This window comes from Drosophila suzukii, chromosome 3 (assembly GCF_043229965.1).
Source record: "Drosophila suzukii chromosome 3, CBGP_Dsuzu_IsoJpt1.0, whole genome shotgun sequence".
Classification (NCBI taxonomy): domain Eukaryota; kingdom Metazoa; phylum Arthropoda; class Insecta; order Diptera; family Drosophilidae; genus Drosophila; species Drosophila suzukii.
The window spans coordinates 89,443,509-89,467,908 of NC_092082.1; the positions used below are offsets into that span (position 1 = coordinate 89,443,509).

At 42.8% G+C, this 24,400-nt stretch overlaps 1 protein-coding gene across 4 annotated transcripts; it reads left to right on the top strand.

Annotated features, from left to right (window-relative positions):
* Window positions 1–57: 57 nt before the first annotated feature.
* On the top strand, window positions 58–24,399 carry Lerp (lysosomal enzyme receptor protein). Of its 4 annotated transcripts, none has more exons than XM_036819590.3 (18): window positions 58–74; window positions 427–503; window positions 574–657; window positions 1,436–1,652; window positions 1,714–1,877; window positions 1,953–2,236; window positions 2,295–2,442; window positions 2,532–2,653; window positions 2,731–2,843; window positions 8,614–9,077; window positions 9,238–9,351; window positions 16,654–16,800; window positions 17,318–17,497; window positions 17,568–17,694; window positions 19,604–19,671; window positions 22,914–23,184; window positions 23,259–23,389; window positions 23,589–24,399. In XM_036819590.3, the coding sequence occupies exons 2-18, from the start codon at window positions 447–449 to the stop codon at window positions 23,667–23,669; spliced, it is 2,772 nt and encodes a 923-aa protein (XP_036675485.3). In that variant the 5' UTR covers window positions 58–74; window positions 427–446; the 3' UTR covers window positions 23,670–24,399. The 4 variants fall into 4 exon arrangements, with proteins under 4 accessions (XP_036675485.3, XP_036675484.3, XP_036675482.3 ...); XM_036819589.3 differs by lacking the exon at window positions 58–74 and adding an exon at window positions 236–355; XM_036819587.3 differs by lacking the exon at window positions 58–74 and adding an exon at window positions 251–365.
* Window position 24,400: the final 1 nt, after the last annotated feature.

Genomic DNA, 24,400 nt, shown 5'->3' on the forward strand with positions numbered 1-24,400 from the left:
TGCCATTCGCTTGTAAACGTGAAATAACAGTTGCGATTTTCGCCAGGTAATTAGCCGCAAAATAAAAATAAAAGGTATATTTAGTGTAATCATAGACGACTGTTACTATTGCACTTTGTTTACCCTCGGCATAATTCGGTTCGTGCAACTGCGTCGCTATTGACTGTTTATTTATTGTGCTGCGCGAGAAGAAGAAGCCTACCTGCGAAGTGCCGTTGAAAAATCGAAGCAGAGAGCCAATTGGCACAGCAATAACAACTTGGCTCGCTCTCTCAAAATAAACAGTTAACTTGTGATAAGGGAATCAAATTGCTTTGTGTGCGCTAAAAAATGTGATAATCTTCGAGGAGCATTAGTAATAATCAGTTATAAACAAACAGCGGACGCTTGTCGGTAATTTTGACTCATTTTGTGTAAACTTTTCAGAGCCTGCAGGTGACCACAAAATGCGTTGCAGTTTGCAAAAGGACTGCGCAGCTCCCACGCAGGAAAAATTTCACCAGGTGGGTGAAATTTTCCAGCTTGTGAAATTAATTATAAACCAGACATTTTACGGATTTTATTTTCCCGCAGATGCGTTACCAATTCTGGATTTCCTTAATTTTACTGCTTTTCTGCTGCGGTGAGAGTTTCGCCGCTGACGCAGTTGATCAGCTGGTAAGTGGGCGGTGCGTGGGCGGTTTTTGTGGGTGGTAAATGGGTTGCCATTGAGCGGTGGGCGGAACTTTCAAGGTTGTTTGCTTCCACTGCGCACTTGTTGCCATTTGGCCCAGACCCCGTTTTCGACCTTCCAGTTGCATGTCTTCCACTCGCTTATCACTTTCCAGTCTTTGTTGCCTGTCATTTCAAACGGCTAAGAAGTCAATCAGTCCCATAAAAGTGCGATAACGGAAAAAACAATCGTTAAATAAAGAAATCATTTCTCCAGACTTTCTTTGTTTACTTCAAATAGAAATACACACATTTGTGAGTGCTTCATACAGTTAAACTGCAATTAGTGTCTTAAAAAATGCGCAAAAGCGTAGAATTCCATGAAGAGTATAACACAAGTCATTTTTATGAGTTAGTATACATACAAATATTGAATAAGTTAACACTTGTACTTAATTAAAAAATGTGAAGATACTAGTAAAATAAAATAAAACATCATACAAATTCAGAATAATAATCCATATGGACTTTTTTGAACAAATACACTTGTTAGTATTTTAAGAAAATGGTTTCCTAAATATTTAGAATTTTTAAAAATGTTTATCTCGTCAATATTATACAACGATAATGTTATAATTATTTCAATATTTTTAAAAATTTTTATCAGAACCTTAACTTACATATATCATTCCAATATTTGCCATATTTTCAAATCCTTCAATACAAAATAAGAACAAATTTAAAGCCTTAAGCTTATAATTTACTCACATATTTTTCCCTACAGAAATTTTCCACGCAGGAATGCAAGATCAAGGAGCCCATCTATGGCAGCACCTTCGACTTCAGTGGCCTTCACTCGGACTTGGCTCACGTGGTGGAAAGCGTGAGCAATGGCGGCGACAAATTCGAGTTCAATATCTGCGGTAATCTCTCAAGAACCTGCAACGGCGAAAGTAATGTTGCAGCCTGCCTTAAGAAACAGGGAAAGGAGTACATAATAGGTGGGTTGGAAACACAGTGAAACCCTTAAATAACTCACTCTAAAATACAATTTTCTCTTAGGTCGCCAACACGAATTGTTCTACAACAATGGCAAAATGTATCTGGAGTACAAGGGCGGAGCAAAGTGTGATAATGGCACTGCCAGCAATCCCAACTACCAGCTCCATGTGAAGCTCAGCTGCGACTATACTCTGGATGCCCAGCCCATGCACATAACGCCTTATGTAAGGATTTAAATACTCTGTCATTAGAACTCCTTAATGGGTTTGTTAAATAATATCTCTATTAACTCCTTCTAGGCCAACGATGCCTGTTCTTTTTACATCTCCTATGAGACCCCACTGGCCTGCCTCTCCATTCCCGATGCCCTGCAGTCCAATAGTTGCAGTGTGCGGGACACCAAATCGAATGGAACCTTTGATCTGATGCCACTGAGTGATAGTAACTACCGAACAAGCAATCGCCAGGATGCCTTCTTTTTGATCAACGTGTGTAAACCGGTGCTCTACGGGGAGAACAGCATGTGTCCCCCTGGAAGTAGCATTTGTCTGTATAATCCCAAGGCCAGCAACTCAAAAGAAAGGTGGGTATTCATTTAACTAGTATAATATGAATTATATTAGTCAAATGGATTCCCATAGATTTATCAACTTCGGCAATGTGCAATCGCGCCCAGTGGTGGAGAAGGGGCAGCTGCTGCTCCGGCATGAGTCACCAACGCCCTGTGCCAAGAACTCCAGCGCCAACTACACCAGCGTGATATACTTCAGCTGTGACAAGTTCATAAGGGTGAGTAATTTGGGCTTATGAGTTTGGTGGAATGCCAAGTTCATGGAGTGCTAGTTCAGTGATCACTAATTCCATTACTTCCTTTTCAGAATGCCCATCCCGAGTTCGCGGGTCTGGGCGCCGATTCCTGCACCTACCAGTTCAACTTTGTGACGCCCTTGGCCTGTAATGATCTCGAACCCTGCACGGCCTTCACCGCCACAAATGAGCTGTGAGTGGGTCCACATCATTTATACTGTATGCTGTAATGATTCCCTTTGAACTCCCTGCTCTGACCCTTCTCCACAGGCTGGATCTCAGTTCGCTTAGCAAGAAGCCCGCCCGTACTTTGGTTAAGGATGGCAGGAACTATACAATTGCAGTGTGCGCCCATGCTGGGACGCCCTGCCAGGAGAATGGCGGTAAGTCCATATTAATATAGATTTTAAGTGCTGATGCAAAACTTACTGGCCATAAAAGAGTCGTAATTAAAACGGGGCTTCACGCGCAAAAGTTTAGGGAAGCCCCGTGACCACCGGCTGAAGCTTTAAAACCCTTGCGTCTCGAGGACTCTTGTTGTGCCGGGATTAATGATTTTTTATTGCTCTTCCGCTCGAGTGGCCCTCATGGCCCTCATGGCCATAATCGTCTTGGTAACCGGAGAGGAATGCTGGAAAAAATGGGTAGGGCCCGGTCAAGTGTTGACCATTTCATCCGGTTTCCATTAAAGTGCACACGAGTGGCTATTTGTAGGTCCCTACATATGTCCATGTATGCAAACTCGCCCACACTTGTGTGTTGGCAGTTGTAAAGGCCGGGGCACGATGATAATGATTTAGATCTGTGATGTGGTCCGTCATATATTTACATAATTTACGAGTCCGCCTGCGCGTTGGTCAGACCATTAGCCCACCCCATCCTCTTGTTCGGTCATCCTTTGGCTCCACGTGAAAATTCAATTTACATTTTTTGACGTCAATGACAAGGTAAAAGTTTGCGATGACCTTGTAATGCTCTTCAATTTTTCCATGTAATTTTTGGATTAGTACTTGAAAAAAATATTTAAAATAACTGGTTTAGAATTCTATTATTAAAGGTACATATATCAATTTAGAACAGAGAATTTACCCGACGGATTATTTAGAAGATAGAATAACATTTATAGATCTTTTTTCTCAAAATAATTTAAATATTTTAAAATCTTTTATAAGGTCTGTTTCAGTCTGAGATCCTTGATTATCTTAGTATTTATTATTTATATAATATATTATCCTCCTTAACTTTCCCGATCTATGTACTTATCTTTTGGTAGGGTATTAACATGCTCTATTTTCCTGGATGATATAAAATTATTCACAATCCTTTTTAACATACATCACTTAGCATTTCAATTTATTTATAACTTAATATGGGTGTTTAAATTTGTCGAGTCCCTATATTTACCACTCTTTTCATTTGTTAAGGTACAGATGTAGTTCATATATTTATTCAGTGAAATGTTAAAAGCTCAGCATATGGGTTGTCCCGCCGCCTGTGCAGTGCATAATCTTATGCTATATAGCATATAATGCCAACATATCCGCAGCTTTGATATTTTTCTATTTATTTGCCTTGTATGCGCTGCATCAACATGGGGGACGGCTCGCCATGGCAAATAACAACTTTTCTGATGCGGGCTGTTGGCAAGTGAAACGTGTCTCGTATTTGGTAGCTGGTAAATGGTATCTGCTAACTGGTATCCATGGAGCAGCGGCTCACGCAGCGCGGGGATGTGTATCTGGGTGTTCGCTCTGGGTGTCCTGGGTGTCCTGCATTCGTAGTTGACTGCAGACGCATATCCGTTGGCGCGTCCTTTTCGGTTGGCTGGCTCCCTCGCTCGCGAACAAAACGCGGCCCACACAGAGAGATGTGCTATATGGATGGCATGGCAAGGGGAGATATCATGGCCCACTGCCGGGCCTAAACAAATAAATAAGTGTGTGCTCCCCTTTGCCAAACTGATGTCCAGGCCATGAGGCAGAGACCTACATGAAATTTTCATTTGTTAGGCAAATAGCAGACACAGCACACACATGCGCGAAAGTGGGGCGCAGGACACGCTAGCGCTTTTGTAAACAAGCTGGCGCTTATTTGCACTGAGAGAAAAGCATCTATCTGATTTTAAATAGGGAGCGTTTGATATTATAGTTCCTTACCGATTTGTAAAAAACTTTTTTGGCTGGGTCAAAGTGTAGTTTGATTACAAAAACAATACATTCTTCATTAATTATGGACATATGTATGTTTCTTATAATCAGAGGTAGTTGATATAAATATTATATCAGCATTTTTTCATAAAAAGAATATATATGTGAAACTACTCGTAAAAAAATACTTTTTTAGGACTTGCAGACTTAAGGAATTTAGAAATTTCTTTTTAAAATGATTTAGTAATGACATACACTTTAGCATCATAACTAAAAGAGTTCAAATACTATGATTACTGTTTAGAAATATTTAAAAAAAAAGTTTTTGTGAACTCATAGTATAGTTCTAAAGGGATTTTAGGTATTTTATTTCATCAATAATTAAGCAATGATATTGAAAATAGCATTGTAACTTATGAATTAGAATTCAATAATTACAATAAAGTGTTGAAAAGTACATTTTTTTTTTGGAAATGGTTGTATTTAGCATAGTTTTTCTCAGTGCAAACACACTGCGTTGCAAGTTCGCTGTTTGGCGCCCAGCTGACACTGGCAGACGGCACATGCCGCCACCCCACATCCACCCCCTCCCCCGACTGCATCTGCAACTCATCCCCCGGATGGGGCATTAAAATCTCCTGGTTTGCATAGCTGAATTCAATATTTGAAGGCATTTGGCAGGGGCATTTGGCCCTGGCCCATTCAGCCTGCAAGTGAGTTATGACCACGCCCCCATGCGCTACCAAATCCCCGCCGAAAACCCCCCTTACATATATAAAATCCCGCCCCCCAACTGCTGCTGTTAATTGCTTATGCAGCATGCGTTTCCCTGTCATTTTGTGTAATTTTCATTTGCGTTTGCGTTCTGCATTTTATATTTATTTATGGTGGGCCCGGCAAATTGCATTTTTGAGGACAGCTGCGGGGGATTTTTGGTCATACGTATTGCACCATATGATATGATCAGGCGCAGGCTTCATTTAATTGCACCTTGTCAAAATAATTGCCAAAGCGAATTTAGTTCGGTTTGCTGTTTATGAAGAGCCTTATACCAGGCTTAATAGAGTGGGTTTTAGACAGTTTATTTCTGGTATGATATTATAAGAGTGTTGTTTAAAATTATATCAAAACTTAAAGTTTTTTTTTGAAGTGATGTATTTTAATCTTGCTTTCTATTTCAGATTGGTTTTCTTTTCTGTTGTTACTGGGTTAATAAAACTTGCGTTAGCTTGCATAAGATATGCTTGCCATATTTCGTAGAAATCTGGAGAGTATCAAATTCCAATGGCACAGCACTTTTGTGCTTGTTGTTTTTACTGAGCTGCTGCTGCTTTGTTTATAATTTCAATTTGCTGTTTTTATTGTTTTCGTATTTTACTCCTTTTTATGTTGGGGGCTTCCAGCTGCCCAGTTTTCCTTGGTTATTTGTGTTGGCGCTGCTGTTGCTACTGCTGTTGCTGGTGGGCAGATTCAATTTGGCCCGGAGTGGACAAAAACCGAACCCACCATGCCAACACACCATCCCACCTCCTCCAGCCGTAACTAACACTTGCCGGCAGCTGTTTGGCCTGGATGCGCCATCCAAAGTGGCATCAGGCAGCTACTAAATCGTTTTATATTTGTTTTTCCCGCTTCTGCCGGGTTTTTGCTGGCCCTCCAGCTGCTGGTCAATGTTTTTAGGGTTTACTTGGGCCCTTTTGCCTTTGCCCTTGCCTGTGTTTTCTGATGTTTTCTTATTGAAATTCAATTTGGCCCCCGCTTTTCTTAACCATTTGTTGTGCAGGGCTGCCCACGCTTTTTCAGGCCCGGAAATATTTTGCGGCATACCGTTGTTGCCACTCGCCTTATCAATGCCACAAAGTCAGCTCCTTATATTTAACCCTTCTCAGAAATGGGAGGAATTTGAACAATGTTTTGTTTCATGACCGCAATGCGAGCCCCAAGGCTGCTTTGAACCGAGATTGCATTGGGATTCAATTTACGGGGTGGCATTCGGTGTTTTGTGACCAGGTCAATCTCGTTGGATAATCTTGACAAGGAAATGATTTTCACCCAAGGTGTATGTACAAGAATACCGGATGTATAACACAGCTGCGGTCGAAATAATAGCTCACAGGGGTCAATAAATATTTACCATGTCTTAAAAACCAGCTCTTTAAATTGTTCCTTCCGACTAAGAAGGGTTAATTGATGATAGTGGTTGAATACATCTTAAAATGTAACTTAGCAAATCAAGACAATGTTATTAAAATGCAATGATAAGGGGTCTATAAGCATATACCATGTTCCAAAAACAAGCTCTTTAAATTAGTAGGAAATTGAAACTGATAATATTGGTTAACTATATCTTTACACATATGATACGATATCATTTAAGTAATTTAATAGTGTCATTTAAGTAGAATTCGGTTTCAAGTGGAAATCTTTATATATATAGAATATGAGCTTTTTTCTGCAATAATAACATTTATATAATAAAAATTATAAAAATCTTTAAATTTTAACTTATTGTTTGGTTATTTTACTCTGAGCTTAGCTGTAGAAACACATCCTTAGAGGACGTCTTCTGTTCTTTCGAGTTTGCGGTCTCCTAAATTCAATTGCATGCTTCCACAGGACATCAGAAAGTCCTGTTTCTGGCCATACATGCTTACACTTGGCCATACAGTCGTACATAGATGGTCACGCAGACCCACAATGTCATTTATCAATTTAGTTGACAGTCGATTTCTTTTTCGATTTGCCAAAAGCCACCTCAATTGGTCTTTTTGCTCATCGTTTTTTGTTATTTCCTCGTTGTTGGATTGTTGGTCATGGCTCTTGATCCTGCATGTGTGTGGGGTTGTGTGTGTCTGGATATTTGTCCGATGTCTGCAATAAAGTATAAAAATGTGTGGAAGGAGCAGGGGTGCCGGGCAGTCGGTTGGGGGCTCTGAAATTACCATACTCTAGTCAAATCACAATCACAATGCTGTCTGCTCTAGGGCGCTCAATCAAAATCCGGCAAATGTGAGTGACAGTGCTCAAAATTGTTGGGTTGCAAGTGAAATGGAAGATTGAAAAGGGAAGGGCCAAAAACGACAACTGCAGGGCAAGGAGCAGATACTCTGTTTATTTCCATAAAATTGAGTTGTCAGGACGCTCTTAGCTCTCCAAACAACTTAATGTTATTTTTGGACAATTAAATCTTAAATTCGGTAAAGGACATCTTTTTGAATCGATTTAAATTTGCTGCCATTTATGCATGGGGGCCCGTGTCCATTCTGTTTTGATGCCACTCTGGAACAGTGGTTATTCCTGGTAGGAGGAGGTACTAAAAGCATTCCGATTGCTTGAACATTGGGTTTGGGCCATGGGCGAAAAAAATTCGCCTTGCAAGTTGACAAACAACGAGAACAATTAATTTCGCCTTTGATGTTCAGTCACTTCTGCTGCCGCTTCGTGTTATCCCTATTCCTGTTCTCGGCGAGTAGCGCTTCATTTGCAGGACGTGAAAGTCCTGGGCTCTAAAGTGCACTGTGAAAAACAGGAGTGTAGGATACAAAAGTATCTAAAGATAAAAATCGTTAGTATTTTAGGTTTTTAAATGTTGTTTTAGCTACACTAACAACATTATAATCCCTTTAAAATAATGATTTTATCTAATGCTTATATATTTTAGTAACATAAACATAGGCAAGGTCCAGGTTTTGGCTAATATTTCTGTACTCAAACTGCGAATTCTTCAGACATGGGTGTAATAATGGGTATTTTATTGAAAACAAAAATGTACTATTAATAAGCTTAGATAGGATTATTTAAAGGAAGACCAAAAACGACCTACAAAATTTGTTGAGTGTGGTCAGAGAATGGCTAAGGTTTTTCCGGCCAGGATTTGCCGGCCATGTTCGTGTTTTGTTTGCCTTTGAGATGGTTCCTGTTTTTCTTTCTGACTTTTTGGCACTTGGCGCCCGTCCGTGGCCATGGAGCACTCAATTGATCCTGCCCGCTTCCCGTTCACTTGCAGGCGCCTGTTACGAGCAGAATTCCACGACCATCAGCCTGGGCAACTCCAACTCGCAGCTGCGATTCAATCAGACCGGCTCCCTGTATTTGCTGTACGAGGATGGTGCCGAGTGCTCCACAGATTCGGGCATCAGGCGCTGGTCAACGAAAATCGAGTTTGTCTGCGCGAACAATGCCACCAAGGACAATGGGGCCAACAGTGCTGGTACTGCCGGTGGTGGCGATTCTTTCAAAATAATCGAGGACTCCAATTGTCAGCTGTTGATCCAATATCAGACGCCGCTTGCCTGCCGGGAGCCGATTAAATGCAAGGCCAGCGTCTATGTGGACCACACCACAGATGGACTGGGCAGCAGTGGCGACGAGCTGATCGACCTAACGCCATTGATTAGCGCCAGCGACAACTACGAGGCCAAAGTGGAGCTGCCGGCCAGCCTGGAGCACCTGGTGCCCAAGACGACCAAGGTGAGTCCTTGTATTCCCTGATTTCCCCACAGGCAAAGAACGCAAACCCAAACCCCAATGCCATACCAAACCAGGCCGTAATTTGCTGGCTTTTGTCTTTGCCACTCAACTCAACCCGGACTCGGTTCGGTTCTCGTTTCGCCCTCTTATTTCTTCGCAGTTCTTTTTGAATGTGTGCCGTCCATTAGTGCCCAAATACCAATTAGGCTGTGCCGGCGGATCTGCTGCCTGCATGGCCAAAGTGACGGACACCGGCGCCCCCGAGGAGGAGCGTGTAAGTACCACCCGAAAATCCATATCCATGCATACATTTACAGCTGGGGGCAAGATGTTAGGAGTGCGCTTAAATTGTAGGAACCTATATGGGCCCTGTTTTAAATATTAACTATAAACTTTTACATGAAATAGTATAGATATTATGTGTGCTAATATCAATATGATACTATATAAATTCTGAAAAAGGATCCTTAACATTTTTTCTTAATATCTTTCATATTTTTTTAAAAGCCTTATTTTGTAAGATTGATGCATACCACTTGATTTACTTTATTTAACGAGTAAATTTCACAAAAATATTTTATTACATTCCAAGAATATAAACTCGATATCGAAATATCTACTTCTCAATAAAGATGAAAAGCACTTAGGTTGCATATAAAAACATATGGATTTTTTTTTGGAAAAGGTATCCTTAAAGTTAACGTTCTGAGCGCAGTTGTGCATATGCCTTCCAAAAAAGCCCCTCAAAGGGCGGGTGTGTTGGCCACGTGAAAGAAAGCCGCTTATGTGCTTAAAACTCTTTGCATGCACATAACCTATGAGTGGACGCCCGGGGGATCACTCGTAATTTACGTCTCTTTTCCCCTCATTTCCGTCTTTCCACCTCATAAACGCCTCAATATGGTTGTGGCCTCTTGGTCAAATGCCCAAAATTGTGGCGCCATTCATGCATTAAATATGCAGCAATCTAATTGCTAAGCTTCGCTTCGCCCACATCCCAACAGCGGAGAAAAAACCCCAAGCAGCCCATACCAGAATTCTGGGGAACCCAAGGGACTGACCAGTGGATTTGCTTGCTTCATTAAGAGGAACCTCGAACTGGGGAACTGGGGATTCGCATTCGGACTCACACTGTCTGCCGTTGACAGCGGCCAAAAGTTGTTTAATGCCAAAAATCTCCTCGCTGAGCATGTGGCCACTGGGCCAGTCCAAAAGTCCAACTGTCCAACTCTGTGGGGTTTTCGGTGCCTAAATACTTAAGCCCACAAAAGTATGCAATGAAATTTGCTTGAAACGAGATTTCTGCCAGGACCACAAAACGGTCGAAAAAAACCCCGTTGCTGCTATCCCTAAAATCTTTGCAAATGAATGGGATAATTGGAGGGGATTTTCTGGGATTCAATAACTCTACATTCTTCCATAAAATCATTACACACATGTATAGAAAAAAATGGGTCTATTACAGATTTAATCTGGGGTGTTCTACTAATTCCCTTTGGGCTTGGGTGTTATATAAGCATTATTACATATTATCAAGATAAACATAAGATACTCCCTTTGAAGCTTAAGTTTGCTAGGGGAATATACCATCATTCATCATATAGAGAAACCCAAAAATTATAATGTTTTCACAGCGAATTCAATTTGCGTGCCTTTTCGATTATGTGTCCTTCGTGGCTTTTAGCCGCTGAAGTTTCGGCTTAGTGCCAGGTCGCCTTCCGTCTTTGTTGTGAAAGTTGGATGAATTATAGGGCTCCTGCTAAGCTGCCCCGCCAACCGCACTCGCCCCACTTCAATCAGCACAATAATTGCATGCGACAATGGATGCATGCCAAGGGGAGGCAATCGCTCTTCCTAGTGTATTTTCCGTATGCCAGGCCCGAAATGTCGACCTCGCGCCATCGGAAGACCCGCTCTTCGACCCCTCGCTCTGGCACCTTCCGGACCCAACTTTTATCACAAGCTGCACAAATTTCCCGGGAGCAAAAACATTGTTCAAGCTGCTAAAAAATAAGCACGTACGCGTTGGAAATGGCAATGCGCCGGAGTTGGGAGCGGAAAGTAGGGATAGAAGGCAGTTAAGTTGCTGGGAAGGCAGTGGTGGACTCATAGGGGGTTCTGGGGGGTCCTAAATGCCCTCTCCAAGGGGATAATCAACATGTTTTAATTACTCGAGACCACGAAGTATTACTTGGGTTAAAGTTCTTGTACACTATTTGAATTCTCTGTTCATTTATTATACATTTTTGATAAGATACTGTATTTTAAAGGTCTTTTTCCTGTACGTCTTATTAAAATGTGGTAAAGCAATAAAAACTGATAGTATTTATGATAGCATCAAATCTATTAGTACATATATGAATTATATATCACTCAAATATTTTTTGGTGAACTCGAACAGAGTCTTTAGATCCGTTAGTTAAAGAGCTGTGTTTTCTTATAAATATTTTTTAAAATCCCTGTTGAGTGCTATTTCTGGACCCGCCTCTGGCTCTAATGGCAGCGGGGGGTCGGAGTTTTGTGGCTGGCAGCACGCGAGTGAAATATGTGAACATAACGTAAGGTCACTCAACGTAACGTCGCGCTACGTAACGAAACGGAACGGAAGGAAATGGCAAAATGCGGCTGGTGGGTGGCGATAGGCGGTAGGTGGTGGGGGTAAAATATCTGTAAAAACAGCTTTTAGCGGCCAGCAGCATCCAAGTGTACATGTGTGTGAGGGGGTGGGTGAAGGGGCATAGGGGGTGTGCCTACCGGCGACGTGCTCTGTAAAGCATTTCCGTTAGCGGGGTTTTGGTTCGAGGGGATGTTGGGTTGGGGGTTGGGGGTTGGGCTCTCTATGTGGAGCCAAGTGGGTGGCGGCTTAAAGTGCCATCGGCTTTGTTTTCATGCCGCTGGCCTAGAAATAACGCAGTCATGGCAAATATATTTTTATAAAAATTCTATTGCTTTATTTTTTTAGCCTTCGCTAACTGTAGCCATGAATCACAGAAAGAAAAACTGTAATAATGGTATGTTGTTTGTAAATTTGTAAAAATATTTATATGTTCAAAGCTATCACAGGCAGTAAATGGTATCCTCATATTTTTTTAACCATAAACTATCCCTTTTGAAATAACTTAAATTTTATTGACTTATATAGTCTTGAAATTCATGCGTTGAAACTATACCATCGATCATATTCAAAACTAAAGGGCAAAACAAATTGTAAATATTTAATACTATCATTACTAATAATGTTTCCCCACCTACAATCAAAAGGTATATATTTTTAGTATCTTTTTTCCTGTGTATCCCCTCTTTCCCCAACCCTGTTTACATTTTGCACCACGTTTTGCATTTTGAAAATGCTTCGTTTTCAGAGCATTTCGTGTGCGGAAACGGAAATGTGCTGCTCGTAGCTGCTGACGCGCACTTGAGCGGACCCCAGACCTCCCACACTCCCCACCCTTTTTGGTGTCCTTGCTTCACCTCTTCTTCTTGTTCTGCCAGCCCCCTGGCCACGCCCACTCATTGGCAGTTGTCGAACGTTGTCGCCTGCATTGGCATCTTGGCAACCCATCCCAAAACCCCGCTCAGCCTTTATCGCATGCACATATTTTAATGTGCTGCCATTGCATATCCCCAGGCTAACAGCTACAATGGAAAGAAGCATTGCTGCGTCCCAAGGGTATTCCATTAACCCACTGAGCACAAAGGTCACTAAATTGCCGATAGGTAATGGCATGGAAAAGTGATCATAAAGTATTTTGATGTTGCCTTGAGGCAAGGAGAACAGAACTACATGAGGGATTTGTTTTTCTATCTATAAACATGATAATATAACATTTATTTTAAGAATTAATATTCACAGTACGTTCTTTAGTTTAAATATGAGACTACATTTCAGGCATATACCACATTTAAAATAAAAATGATAGATGTTAGAAACTGAAATTCATTTATACTCCACCAGAAAGTTCTTAAAACTTAAAAATATCTCATTCTATATTTCTAAAAAAAGGTGGAAGACATTTAGATACCATTTTCTAGTTTTCGAAGTTAATAGTTTATAAAATTCAACTGTAGTTCTACGAGATATTTAAAAGCCCTTCAAAGAGCTTAGGGCTAAATCAAAATACAAAAAAATACTTGTCCTTAGGGGGTTAAGGCACTGGCACTCCAGACATTTGTCGCCTGGTGCGCTTGACTTAAAGCAAGCCCGGATCAGCGACACGTTTGATTTTTGCTGGGGATTTCGCCTTGGATTGCTGCGAGTTGGAGTCAATTCATTGGCATGCAGGGACTCCATTGTCAACTCGAAGGGGGTGTTTGACTTGTGCCAGTGCAAATTTGGCATGGGGCATGTGACTGGCATGGCAATTGGCCCCGTTTCCTGGCCACCATTCTTACTCCCACTTTCCTTTCCAATCCCCGGGATATTACCCCCTCCAAACTTGCGGTGGGTGCATCTCCATTTGCATTTGCATTTGCACTTCCGACAATAACCGCAAAATCGTCAAAATGGCTGCCGTTGGGGGACTTCGCCCCATCAAATCGGATTAATAATGAAATTGATCAAATTGTTGTGCAAACAGCTGAATGCCTTGCCAGCAGCAGTTCCACAATGCGGAGGATAACTCGTCCTGCCCGTCGTCCCTGTCGTCCCTGTGCTCCTGCCGCCATTGTCCTTATTGTTATCCCAGTTATTGTCCTGTCCCTCAATGTCATGCCTCTGCGCCCATTGTTGTTTCTCTAGATTCCTGTGAGTTTCGCTCTCGACCCGGCTATAATGTCAATGCGACCACAGGCCCGATGACCCGCCCACTGGCCCCCATTCCAAAGGTCCTGCGGGAGTCCTTGTCCGCTGGCATGTTGCTAGCGAATCGCTGAACTTGCGGAAATCTTTATTGCTTTCCAACTTGAGTAGGGCCTTGTCCTTTTCCATCGGCAGGAAAACTGTATATGCTTAACTCCTTAATCTTACCAATATCACTTATGAAATGATTTTTATTCTTCTAAGATAAGGGTTTTATTTTAATTATTTTTATAAACCACTTTTAATTTATAACTTTAATAACTTGCTTTGAATACATTTGAGATAACTTTTGATGAAAAAAAGACAAGAATTATTACGAACTTATAATCTTTATGTATAGTTTTATATCTTTAAAGGAGTGTCATACCCCTAAGTGATTACGTAATATATAGACAGTCCCTTAAGTGACGTTTTTTTATATTTATGATACTTTTTGCTATCATATGATCTTAACAACTAAATTAATTGCCCACCCAGATTTAAGTAATACCCTGTTTACCCTGGGAAACTATTTTGCACAATTAAATTAAGATAGGAAATTGTTTTTCAAGACAAATTAGTTTTCCGCTAAAAGAATTCCAGTACCAAAATCCTTTTGAGATTGGAACACAATGCCTTTAATCCCATTCCTTATCATTTCTCCCCGTTTTCCTCGTGACCACTCTTTCATCGAATCTAAGCAAGAAAAGAATACCATTCCCCCACACTACGAGGTATAACTTAAGGGATAAGATGCCCCACCTTCTGGGTTCAGCCACTAATTAGAACCAGCTACCTAAATAAATGTCGTGTCCTGAAATCCTTTTTAAGAATCCGAAACAGTTCTTTTAATCTTTCCCCCGCTTTCCCGCTTCCCAGCAGCGCATTAAAGTTTTCGATTTGTTTCCCTGGCCGGGCCAAAGATTTTCCAACAATCAAGTCAAGACTTTCTTCTTGTTTTCCTGTCCCTTGTTGTGAGCTTGGCCTTGTGTCCTTTTGTGTGTGTTTGGCTTCCTGTTTTTTTTTCGTTGTGCAACTCATTTATTTGTATCTGCAAACAATTAAGTTACTTTCTGTCTGGCCGGCCAGTCGTCGCTGGCATTTCCTTTCCTTTTTTTTTGTTATCCCTGAGAGGAAAGTTTTGCGAAACTTAAAAAAAATAATCACAAATATCCAGGCGCACGCACACTGGCAAAGGGAAACATACAGAGAAGTTACTCGCTTGTTCAAATGCGATAAGAAAGTTTTTCAATAAATTTTGCACAGCCAGAGCTACTGGGAAAACTTACTGCCGAGCAGCAGCGTTGTGCTGTGCTGTGTTTTAAGTCGGTAAGCTGGCGCCGACAAAGTCCCCTGTTTCCCCCTGGCGTTTTTCCTTAGATCCCCAACACCCCCACTTACCCATTTCCATGCTAATGAGGCCGCCTGGCTGAAGGTCAGGTCAGAATGGAGTGCCCATCCCATCCCAACCCTATCTCAATCTCGTTGTGTATTTGCTGATGGCGCATTAGCTGCGATTTTGATTTTCAAATGGATTTTCAAAGGGGACACAGGGACAGAAGGGGGAAGGAAGGAACTGGCACGGACTGGTCAGTGAAACGGCCAGCAATAAATAATAGAGCAAACTGCTAAAACATCGCCTGAGCTGCATACGAAATGAGATCGGAGCCGGCAGCCTGGCACTGGCACTGGCCATGGAACTGGAACTCCTGCTCCTCCTAATACGTTTAAGATGAGACGACAACATGTGCAACGCTTGCCGCCATCGACCTGGTTGACCCGAGCATAAATCTTGTGCCACTCGAACGCCAATGCACTTGCTTTTCACCGCCTCTGCCCCCTCTCAAGGGGTCCCCTTTTCCAAGTTCTGGTATCCCTGCTTTTTGCGCATTAAGCTCACGTCGTTGGCCGGCTAGTTGGATAGCTGGCAGCGTTTAAGCTGCCTGATTGCCAATAGCAGCAGTTAGCGTGCTCCATCGATGGGGGCAGCAACAGCTGCACAGGCGACAAGCTGGTCGGGGGCCCCAAATCTCTATGGTGTCTTTAAATATTCGAAAATAAATATTTATAAGTAAATAAAAAATATAACAATATTTAATAGTTGCAAATTGGCACCTGTCTTCTATTTTGTTCTATAACTTTGCTGCTTTTTAACCAAACACTTTTATATTTAATAGCGTACTCTAACAAATTATTTTCTAATTTCGGTTTTTGGTTTAAGGTTTTTATGTCGAGAGGTTTTTACATTGGAAGGATCTTCCTAAAATTGAGGTTACACTTTTATAGTATTTTATGGCTAGACAGGTCTTAAACTTAAATATTTTCAAGTACAGTGTTGTAAGTTAGTTTTGCCTAAAACAGAAGTTAGGGTTAAGTTAAAATATATCCATTAGAGCAATATCTCTCCATTTTTCGTATAATATTTCCTACGAAGTTAGTATAGCTCGCGTTGGTCGGGTGTCCAGTGCCATTGAACCATCCATTAAATTGTCGTTTGTGCTGACTCGGACCAGCATGTCCTGGCGGCCCCTTTGCCTTGCCAGTTATCATGGCATCGATGTGCCGGCCACTCCACTCCGAATCCGACTGATGCGAGGTTGGTTGGCCTGGACAACGATGACAACGATAGCAACAAGCTGCAACAGCCAGCAGGAGGATCCTGGCGACACGGGAACGTGTGCGTGGCTCAGACAGGGATTTCGAGTTATTTGCCGCAATCTCAGACATAAAGTTAAACATTTCGCTTTCGCCGAGGTTGATTTAATCCCCCGTCGTCACCTCTTTCCCCCCTTTCCACAGAGCATGGGCTTTCCCCTGGTGTCACTGACGCAAAGGAATCGCACCTACGCCGAGCTGCTGTACTTGAAGGGAGACCCCTGCCCCACGGACAACACCACGGAGCTCTCCACGCGCATCCTTTTCAACTGTAATATGCGTGCCGGTCGTGTAAGTACACTGCTAAAAATCGTATTAAAATATAAGGCATAAAAAACTGCAACAAATCTTAAAGTATCCTAAATCTCTGACTGACTAACGCGCGCTTAAAATTAATCCTTTTTTATTGTTAAAAATAGATATTCTTTCTTAATTTAGGGTCATCCTGTGCTGCGTTCAATTGAGAACTGTACCTACAATTTTGGTTGGGACACTAAATTAGTTTGCCACAACTGAAAGGGTATTACCTTTCACTACAAAACTATAGGGATTTTTAAATACCTATCTATAAATTATGTTGATGATTGAAGTTAATAGACATCTCAAAAATATAGAAGCCAAAGGGAAAATCATTCCTTATGTGTAGCTCCGACATATTCAAGACCTTCTTTCTGCGGAAAGCGTTGAGTGGCTGGGTTGCAGAAAACATACATATATGCGATTATTTCATGGCCACTGGACCCAGATCTGCTGCAAATTGCCTGCATGCTCCTAATGGTTGCCCCACCCTTTGCTCCTCCATTTGCAGGGCCAACCGGTGCTGCGTTCGATTGAGGACTGTGCCTACGCATTCGAGTGGGAGACCAATGTCTTTTGCCCGCCGCACGAGTGCACCTTCAGCGAGGACACCTGCGACCTGGTGCACGACGAGCTGAATCGTAGCTTCAACTTCAAGAGGGCGCCGTTCACCAAGGATGGCAAGATTGAGGTGAGGGCCTTGAGAGACTGAGTGGATGTCTGACCAGGAGACTAAATTGCATTTTTCCGTCCCCTTTCAGATCGACTACAATGGCACGAAGATGGCGGTAAACACTTGCGGGGCGCATCGCAAGGCGATGACGGACTATTCGCAGGCGCTGGTCAACATATTCTTCACACACGAGTCGCCTAATTGCGGGCGGGAAGGTGAGTGTGTGTAGTCCAGGGCAGACCGGCTAATTCGATTTGCATATTCCCGGGGATCAAGGACCAAGGAGAGCGGGAGCAAAGTCCGCGTTGTCGCTAGTCGCTTGTCGCTTCCGTTTCCGGTTCCGTTTCCCCTTCCGCTGGCGCAACACGCGCGCCATTTTGTTTGCCCTCCTTATCTGGCTTTCCGCCCGCCTCTAAAAGCCAGGTTCTTTTTTTTTTGTTATACCCATTACTCGTAGAGCAAATGGGTATATTAGATTCGTCGGAAAGTATGCCCACTCTAATGTACACAATCCAGTCTAGCACCCACATTGGGATTTTGTTCTGCTTATCAATACCCATCTACATGCCAACAATTGTTTAAATCGGACCATTCATTTAAAAGTTATAAGCAAATAATGTGTGCCATCTTGGAAACAGCGGATTTTCAACATGCATATCTCCATCCCCCTCGCACTACCTTTAGCTGAGTCACGGGTATCTAATAGTCGAGGCCGTCGACTATAGCGTTCTTTCTTGTTTTTGGTATGCTTTCGGGTGTTTTGTGTGAAAACGAAGGAATCGCATTAGATTTGGCATACAGCCCAATGCACTTTCCTCGCCGGCACTTCTTGTGAAAATCCTCGCGGCATTTTATCGCGTCATTTTTGTCGCTGGCACTCGTATTTTTTTTCCAAGAGGCGCCGTTCTTGCAACTGCGACATTTTCGGGCACTCTTTTTGGTTTTTTATCATTTTAGTAGTTTGCTTTTTAACTAAGATTCCTTTTTGTCCCTCCCGTCTGCAAGCAAAGTGCCTGAAATTATACAATAAAAAGGAATTATACAAAAAATATCAAGGAAACGAAAAAAACTGTCTACGAGATAATGCGGTAAAATAATCTTGCTGCACTTGGGAAAATCTCTCTTTTTCTCTGGAGCCTTTCCTGTTTTTCTATACATTTATACGTTCGTTTTTTTCTCGGCTGATGTGATACTACTGCATGAATTTTTAATGCATGCATAGCAGACAAACTGGGTGGATAGGTGTTTTTTTGAGGGGGGCTTAACAGGCTAAGAGGCATCCAGGATTTCCCCCGAGCCACCGGGGTTAGCTGCCTTATATTCGCACAATCATTTTTATTCAAACCATTGCATGGCACTTAAAACTTTGCCATTAAAACCAAAAAGTTTTTATTTTGACAAATAAAACTGACGACGATTTAATTATGACACATCTCCATTGTCTTCAGCCCTGGCCGTAAAATGGAATTATTTTAAAACTCTGTGTGCGGCACACAAACTGTTTCGCCATTGTGGGACGACAATGCGCAATCTGCAAACGATCAGACAATTTTAATATGCCCAGTGACAGGCGTTAGCAGATACCAGAAATGTGAGTGGGTGGCTGGAAGACTGAATGAATGGATGGATGGAGCAGGAGCTGGGGACCTTGGCCTGCCCAAATCCCAACGAGTTGTAGATTTTGTGTGGCTTTGCGACCGAAGCTAGAGGCTTTGATTTCCCCACTCCACAGAGGGAAAAATACTCATTTGACCGACAACAGTAGCAGCCTGACCCTGCAGGATTCCAGGACAACCAGCTGGGGCTGTAGCTGTGTTGTCGTCTGTGGTGATAATTTTTTTTGGCTTTTATGCGATAACTTTGCGGCGTCCAGGCCCAATCCACTTTGTCCCAGAACCCCCTTGTGCTGTATCATTTGAAATTTTGATAAGGATGCCAGGGTTACTGTGTGTGCAAGGAGACGCCTTTGTCTGGGCCATTAAAATGGAAAGCCTGGCTTTCGGGGCTGTCTCTGCTCATCCACTGCTTTTATTAGGGTTAAGATTGTTTTGAATTGGGGCTTCATTTGAACTAATTAAAGTGGTCTCGAAACTAATGCCCCATTATGTTAACACTCCTTCGCAGGAACGATGAACGTCCAGATCCGGCTGATATGCAGCAACCAGACGGAGAGCAGCAGCACCATCTCCAGCGTAAGTACAAAGTATTGTATATATCCTCTTACCTGAATCAGTAAACATCCCATCTGGTGCTTATTCTTGGCTCCTCCTCCGGGGATTACAAAGGGTTGTGCAGCAGCACGCCTTTCAGCGACCTGCCAAATGCGCATCAAAGGAACACAGCGGGAATGGCAACTGTAGGGATATTTTGCATGCTTTTTATTCTAATACCCTAACAGAGGGTAGATAAGCTACGTTCAAGAGTTAAAAAGCTAATCATCCTTTCGGATTTAAGAGGTTGATATGAAATCATTTATAATTCTGCCTGAAAGTGTGCTTTAACTTTGAAACTTATGAAAAATGTTGCATACTTTCAGACACCTTTATAAGTGATTTCACAATTCATGGCTAGAATTTTAAAGTAATTCCTATTTTATAAGTTGGGTGTTCACCCTTTATTGCAAGGGTATGCAAATGCTGGCTACCTGAAGTTATTTCCCCTACCCTTTATATTCTCCGGTTGTTTTGTGAATGCGAACAAGAAATCTTGGCAGTCGGTGGGTCCGTTCTCAAAGTCTCGCCACAAGGCACAGATCCTGGGCTTCAAAGCGAAAATGTAGGAAATATGTGTGCGGAAAAGGGCAACAAGGGACCAACTGACGCAGCAGGGCCGCCACCTTGGAACGGGGCGGTGGTTTTTGGGCGGTGACTTAGGAGGTGGGTGGTTTTGGAGAAAGGATCTCTGGGTTTTGGAGTGCGGCAGGTGTCCTTTGTTATGCTTACCACTTGGCAATCGGCTTTGCCTGTGCATCTTTCTCATTTTCAGCCCTTTTCAACCGTGGCCGTGTCCTTTGTCCTTTGTCTTTTCATATTTTCAGTTCTGTTTTTGCGGTTTGCTTTGCATTTCTTGCTTCTTGTCTAATACCTTCACCTGGTCTTAGCTGCTGGTGTGGAGCTTTTGTTTCCCGGGTTCATTCGGGTCGCCCCAGGTCTTTGTTGTCATCAAGAACGGGATGCAGCTGCTGGCCTGACCCCATTTCGGATCAGATGGAGAGATATGCATGCATTGTGTTCGCATTGTGACCCCTTCATTTATTGGCCTGGTGACCCCTGGACTTTTGGCAGAGCAGTGCAGTATTAAGCAGGGATTGTGAGTGTGCCATGCCATGCCAGCAGGCGGTGGTAGTAAATTGAATTACAAGCCAGCCTTTTATACTGCAACTACCTGCCGAGTGCCCTTGTGTGTGGGTAATAATATAATTAAGTTGCATTCGCCTGCAGCACTTTGACTAATGACCAAGGATCCGACTTTGTTGTGGCTTCTCTGGAAGGCCAGCATCATTAGCATGCATGCCCGACTCTCTCTCTTTAAGCTAATTAATAATTGTTTGTTTTGCTTGGGCGACAATTAACCGCAGGTTACTGAAATATACTTCCCCATTCCTCCCCATTTTGCCAAGCACAATGCATCGTAATTAGTGAGTGGATTGCATTAGCTGTTCCAGCCAGGAAAAACGTTTCGCAATTAGTGCTTGAGGTTGAAAACCCCCGAAAACGCCGAAAACACTCGATGTCCCATCATCAGACCGCACTTGTAGTCGATTACGCAAAAATTACGCCCGAGGAAACGCTGTTTGATTGAAAATATTTGCCGGTCCATTTTGTAGGTCGATAGTTTTATGTTTTACTCGATCCAGACAGCACTCGACTCGACTCGATTTTGCATTTGTGGCACCAGGCAATTGACCCAAATTTAAACCAGCTGCAAGCTGTTTGCCACCTCCGACAAACGTTTCCAAATGCCATCGCCACTGGGGAGTTGGGATGTCACAGATGCGGGTTGTGGCCTCTGACACCCCTCTGTCCACAAAACGGACCACACATCCCGAAACTCCCGCACCCACTTGGCAAATGCCACCACCCATCCACCCTTAACCAACAATCGAATCGAGGCACTGCCTCCGATTTTGGGTGGCCACTTGTGTGAGTGTTCATATGTGTATATACCATCCCATGATGTTAATTGCTTGACACGCTCCCTGGGATCTTTAATATTTTCAATTCCTTGTTCCACACAGCTAATACATCTGACTAATGTAGCCAACTCAACAGGTTAAGCCGAACAAGATGTTCTGGGCAGCCTGGCAGCCAAGTTGAAATGGGGGAAAAGAAAGCTTTTCGCTGGAACAACCCATCACGCTTTAATCCTTGAACTGCAAAGCGGAAAATAGCACTCGACTGTGCACTTTGAAAAATATTCTACATCTTACAAAAGAAATGGTCTACTTTATGTGGGGAAGATATATAGAACTTTGTTTAAGATTACTTTATTTGTAGGTCACTTAAGAATTTATATTATTTATTTATTGTAATGTAGAGGTGCCTGAGAAATCACTAGGGTTTTAAATTACTTTAAAATAGTAGGTATCTAAAAGTATGCAATAAATACATAATTGTCATCTGAGTTCATTGCACTTCTGAGTTAAGAAATATATTGTTGCATACTTTTAGACACCTGAAAAATGAACTTGGTATTATCTTCAATATGTTGACTATGGTTTTATTTCCACTTTAATGGCAATTTTTCCCAGTGCACGTGTGCATTTATAGCATACTATATATATAAACACAGCGAAGGACAACTTTTGGGTGGCAACAAAAAGGAGCTGTGTACACGGTTCCTGGTACTGGCAGTGGCTACAGCCAGCGACGCTGTTGGAAAATTAGCGATTCAATGAAATGGGATTTTAAATGGCTGCAAACTTTTTAATGCGTTGCCCCCCGTTCGTCCTTGGTCCCGGGATCCACCCAGTCCAGCCCCTTCTCCTCGCGGACATGTTCGTGTCTGGTGCGGCGCCTCCGCGTGACGGGAAAGTTTGTGCCACATCGCCATCTCGCCAGCCAGCGAGCGTTTTTGCCCCGTCACTTTCAGTTGCCAGTTGCCAGTTGCAGTTGCGCCGCAAAAGTTTTTAAATTATGCGCACATTTGCTGTTTCATTTTGCAGTCGCTGGTCGCGCCGGAGATGGTCTTTGGGTGAAAGTGTTACACACAGCAAGGGTTTCTCATTGCCCCTGCTTTTCCCTTTTTTTGTTGTTAGTAGCCAGGCGGCAGGATGCCGGAAACAAGCTGCAAGCAGTTGTTGCGCCTGGGTCCACTCCACTCGTATTTTACCCGGAATTTATGCCCCCCGTCTCCATATCAATTTATTTATTTATTTTTGCTCGCAGCCCTTAATGAAGAAAGTTTCTAATTACACGAATCCGCTTTCTTGCAGGACCAGCAATGCAATTTGCTTTATGTGCAGCGAACGCCGAGCATCTGTGAGTTCCTCTCCCTAGGCGCAGCCCAGCAGGATGGTAGCTCCAGCACGAGCAGCTCGCCCTCCACATCCTCCTCCACATCCACATCCAGCAGCACCACCACCAGCACCACTACTCAGGCATCGCCAGCGGGTAAGCCAACCAAGGCGGCCACGTCGACAACGACAACAACAGCTGCTCCCGATCCGGCGGCTACTCCCATCGGGCCAACGGCCTCCGTGGGCAGTAAGTGCAGCTGGCCCGTATGATCCCCCTTTGAATCCATCGCTTATCCGCCCCGTTATCCCTCCGCCTTTCAGCCATCCTGGCCGCCATCCTGTCGGTGACCTTCTGTGTGACGTGCCTGGGCCTGTTTGCCTTTTCCCCGGCGCGGAGGCAGCGCGTCCGCCGCCTCTTCCGGCGCAGCAACTCCGCGGTGCGATACTCCCGGGTAAGTGGCCTTTTAATTAAGAAGCTCCTTATCATTTTGTGTTCAAGGGAAGAGATTTGTACTTTTAATTTCTTAAATTGTAGAAATATTTATCAAGAGGGTTTTTTGTTAGTGATCTAAAAAGCCCCTTGTTTTATAATCTTTTGCCTTTTAATTAAGACCTTTTTCATAATTTTGTATATCATTATCTCCCAAACAGGTTCAGTCCAACGAGGAGGCCAACCTGCTGTTGGAGCCCAATGGCGAGTTCACCGAGAGCGATGATGACATGCTGCTTTAGGTGGGCCCAAGCCAAACCAAGTCGTCGTCGGACGCCTTCTTAGCCATTAGCATGGGGCTGGGGCACAAGGTGGTGGAACGAGCGAAGCGGGGGTAGCTAGTTAAAGACACGAAAGATCCCAAAGTGAGTAACATGGAACACCAAAGACATAACTGAAAACTGGAACTGATTGTGAGCTAAACAAAAACAAAAAAAAGAAAACAAGTAAGGATAAGATGGGGGCGAACTGCTGATAAAAAATTGTACAATACGCGTAGGCTACAACGACGACTTACCGAAAACCAATTAACGGAACCATATATATACACATTATATATTTTATATACCCTTCGTATGTAAAGGAAACTCCCAAAACCAAAACCAAAACCCAACCCGTACCTATAGCTATAGATAAATGCGGCCTGCATTCGCCAGAGAATTGCAAAGGACAATTGCTTAAAACATATGTTCGCTGAATGCTAGATATATAACCTATATGGCGCAGCAGCTTTTTTCCTTCCATTAACCAAGTGATTTCATTTTAAACACTTTCAAGTGCAGCTTGGATGCAATTTATATAATATTCCTTTGAAACGATTTGTATTTTATTCTAAGGCAATTTGTACTTACTCTTTTTGTTTGTGTCTTGTGTTGTTTTAGTTTATTAAGGCGAGCCTCATTAAAAACGGCTAAATGTACAATTTTAATGTATACATATATAATAAAATCTTTAAAAAAAATGTAAAACAAAT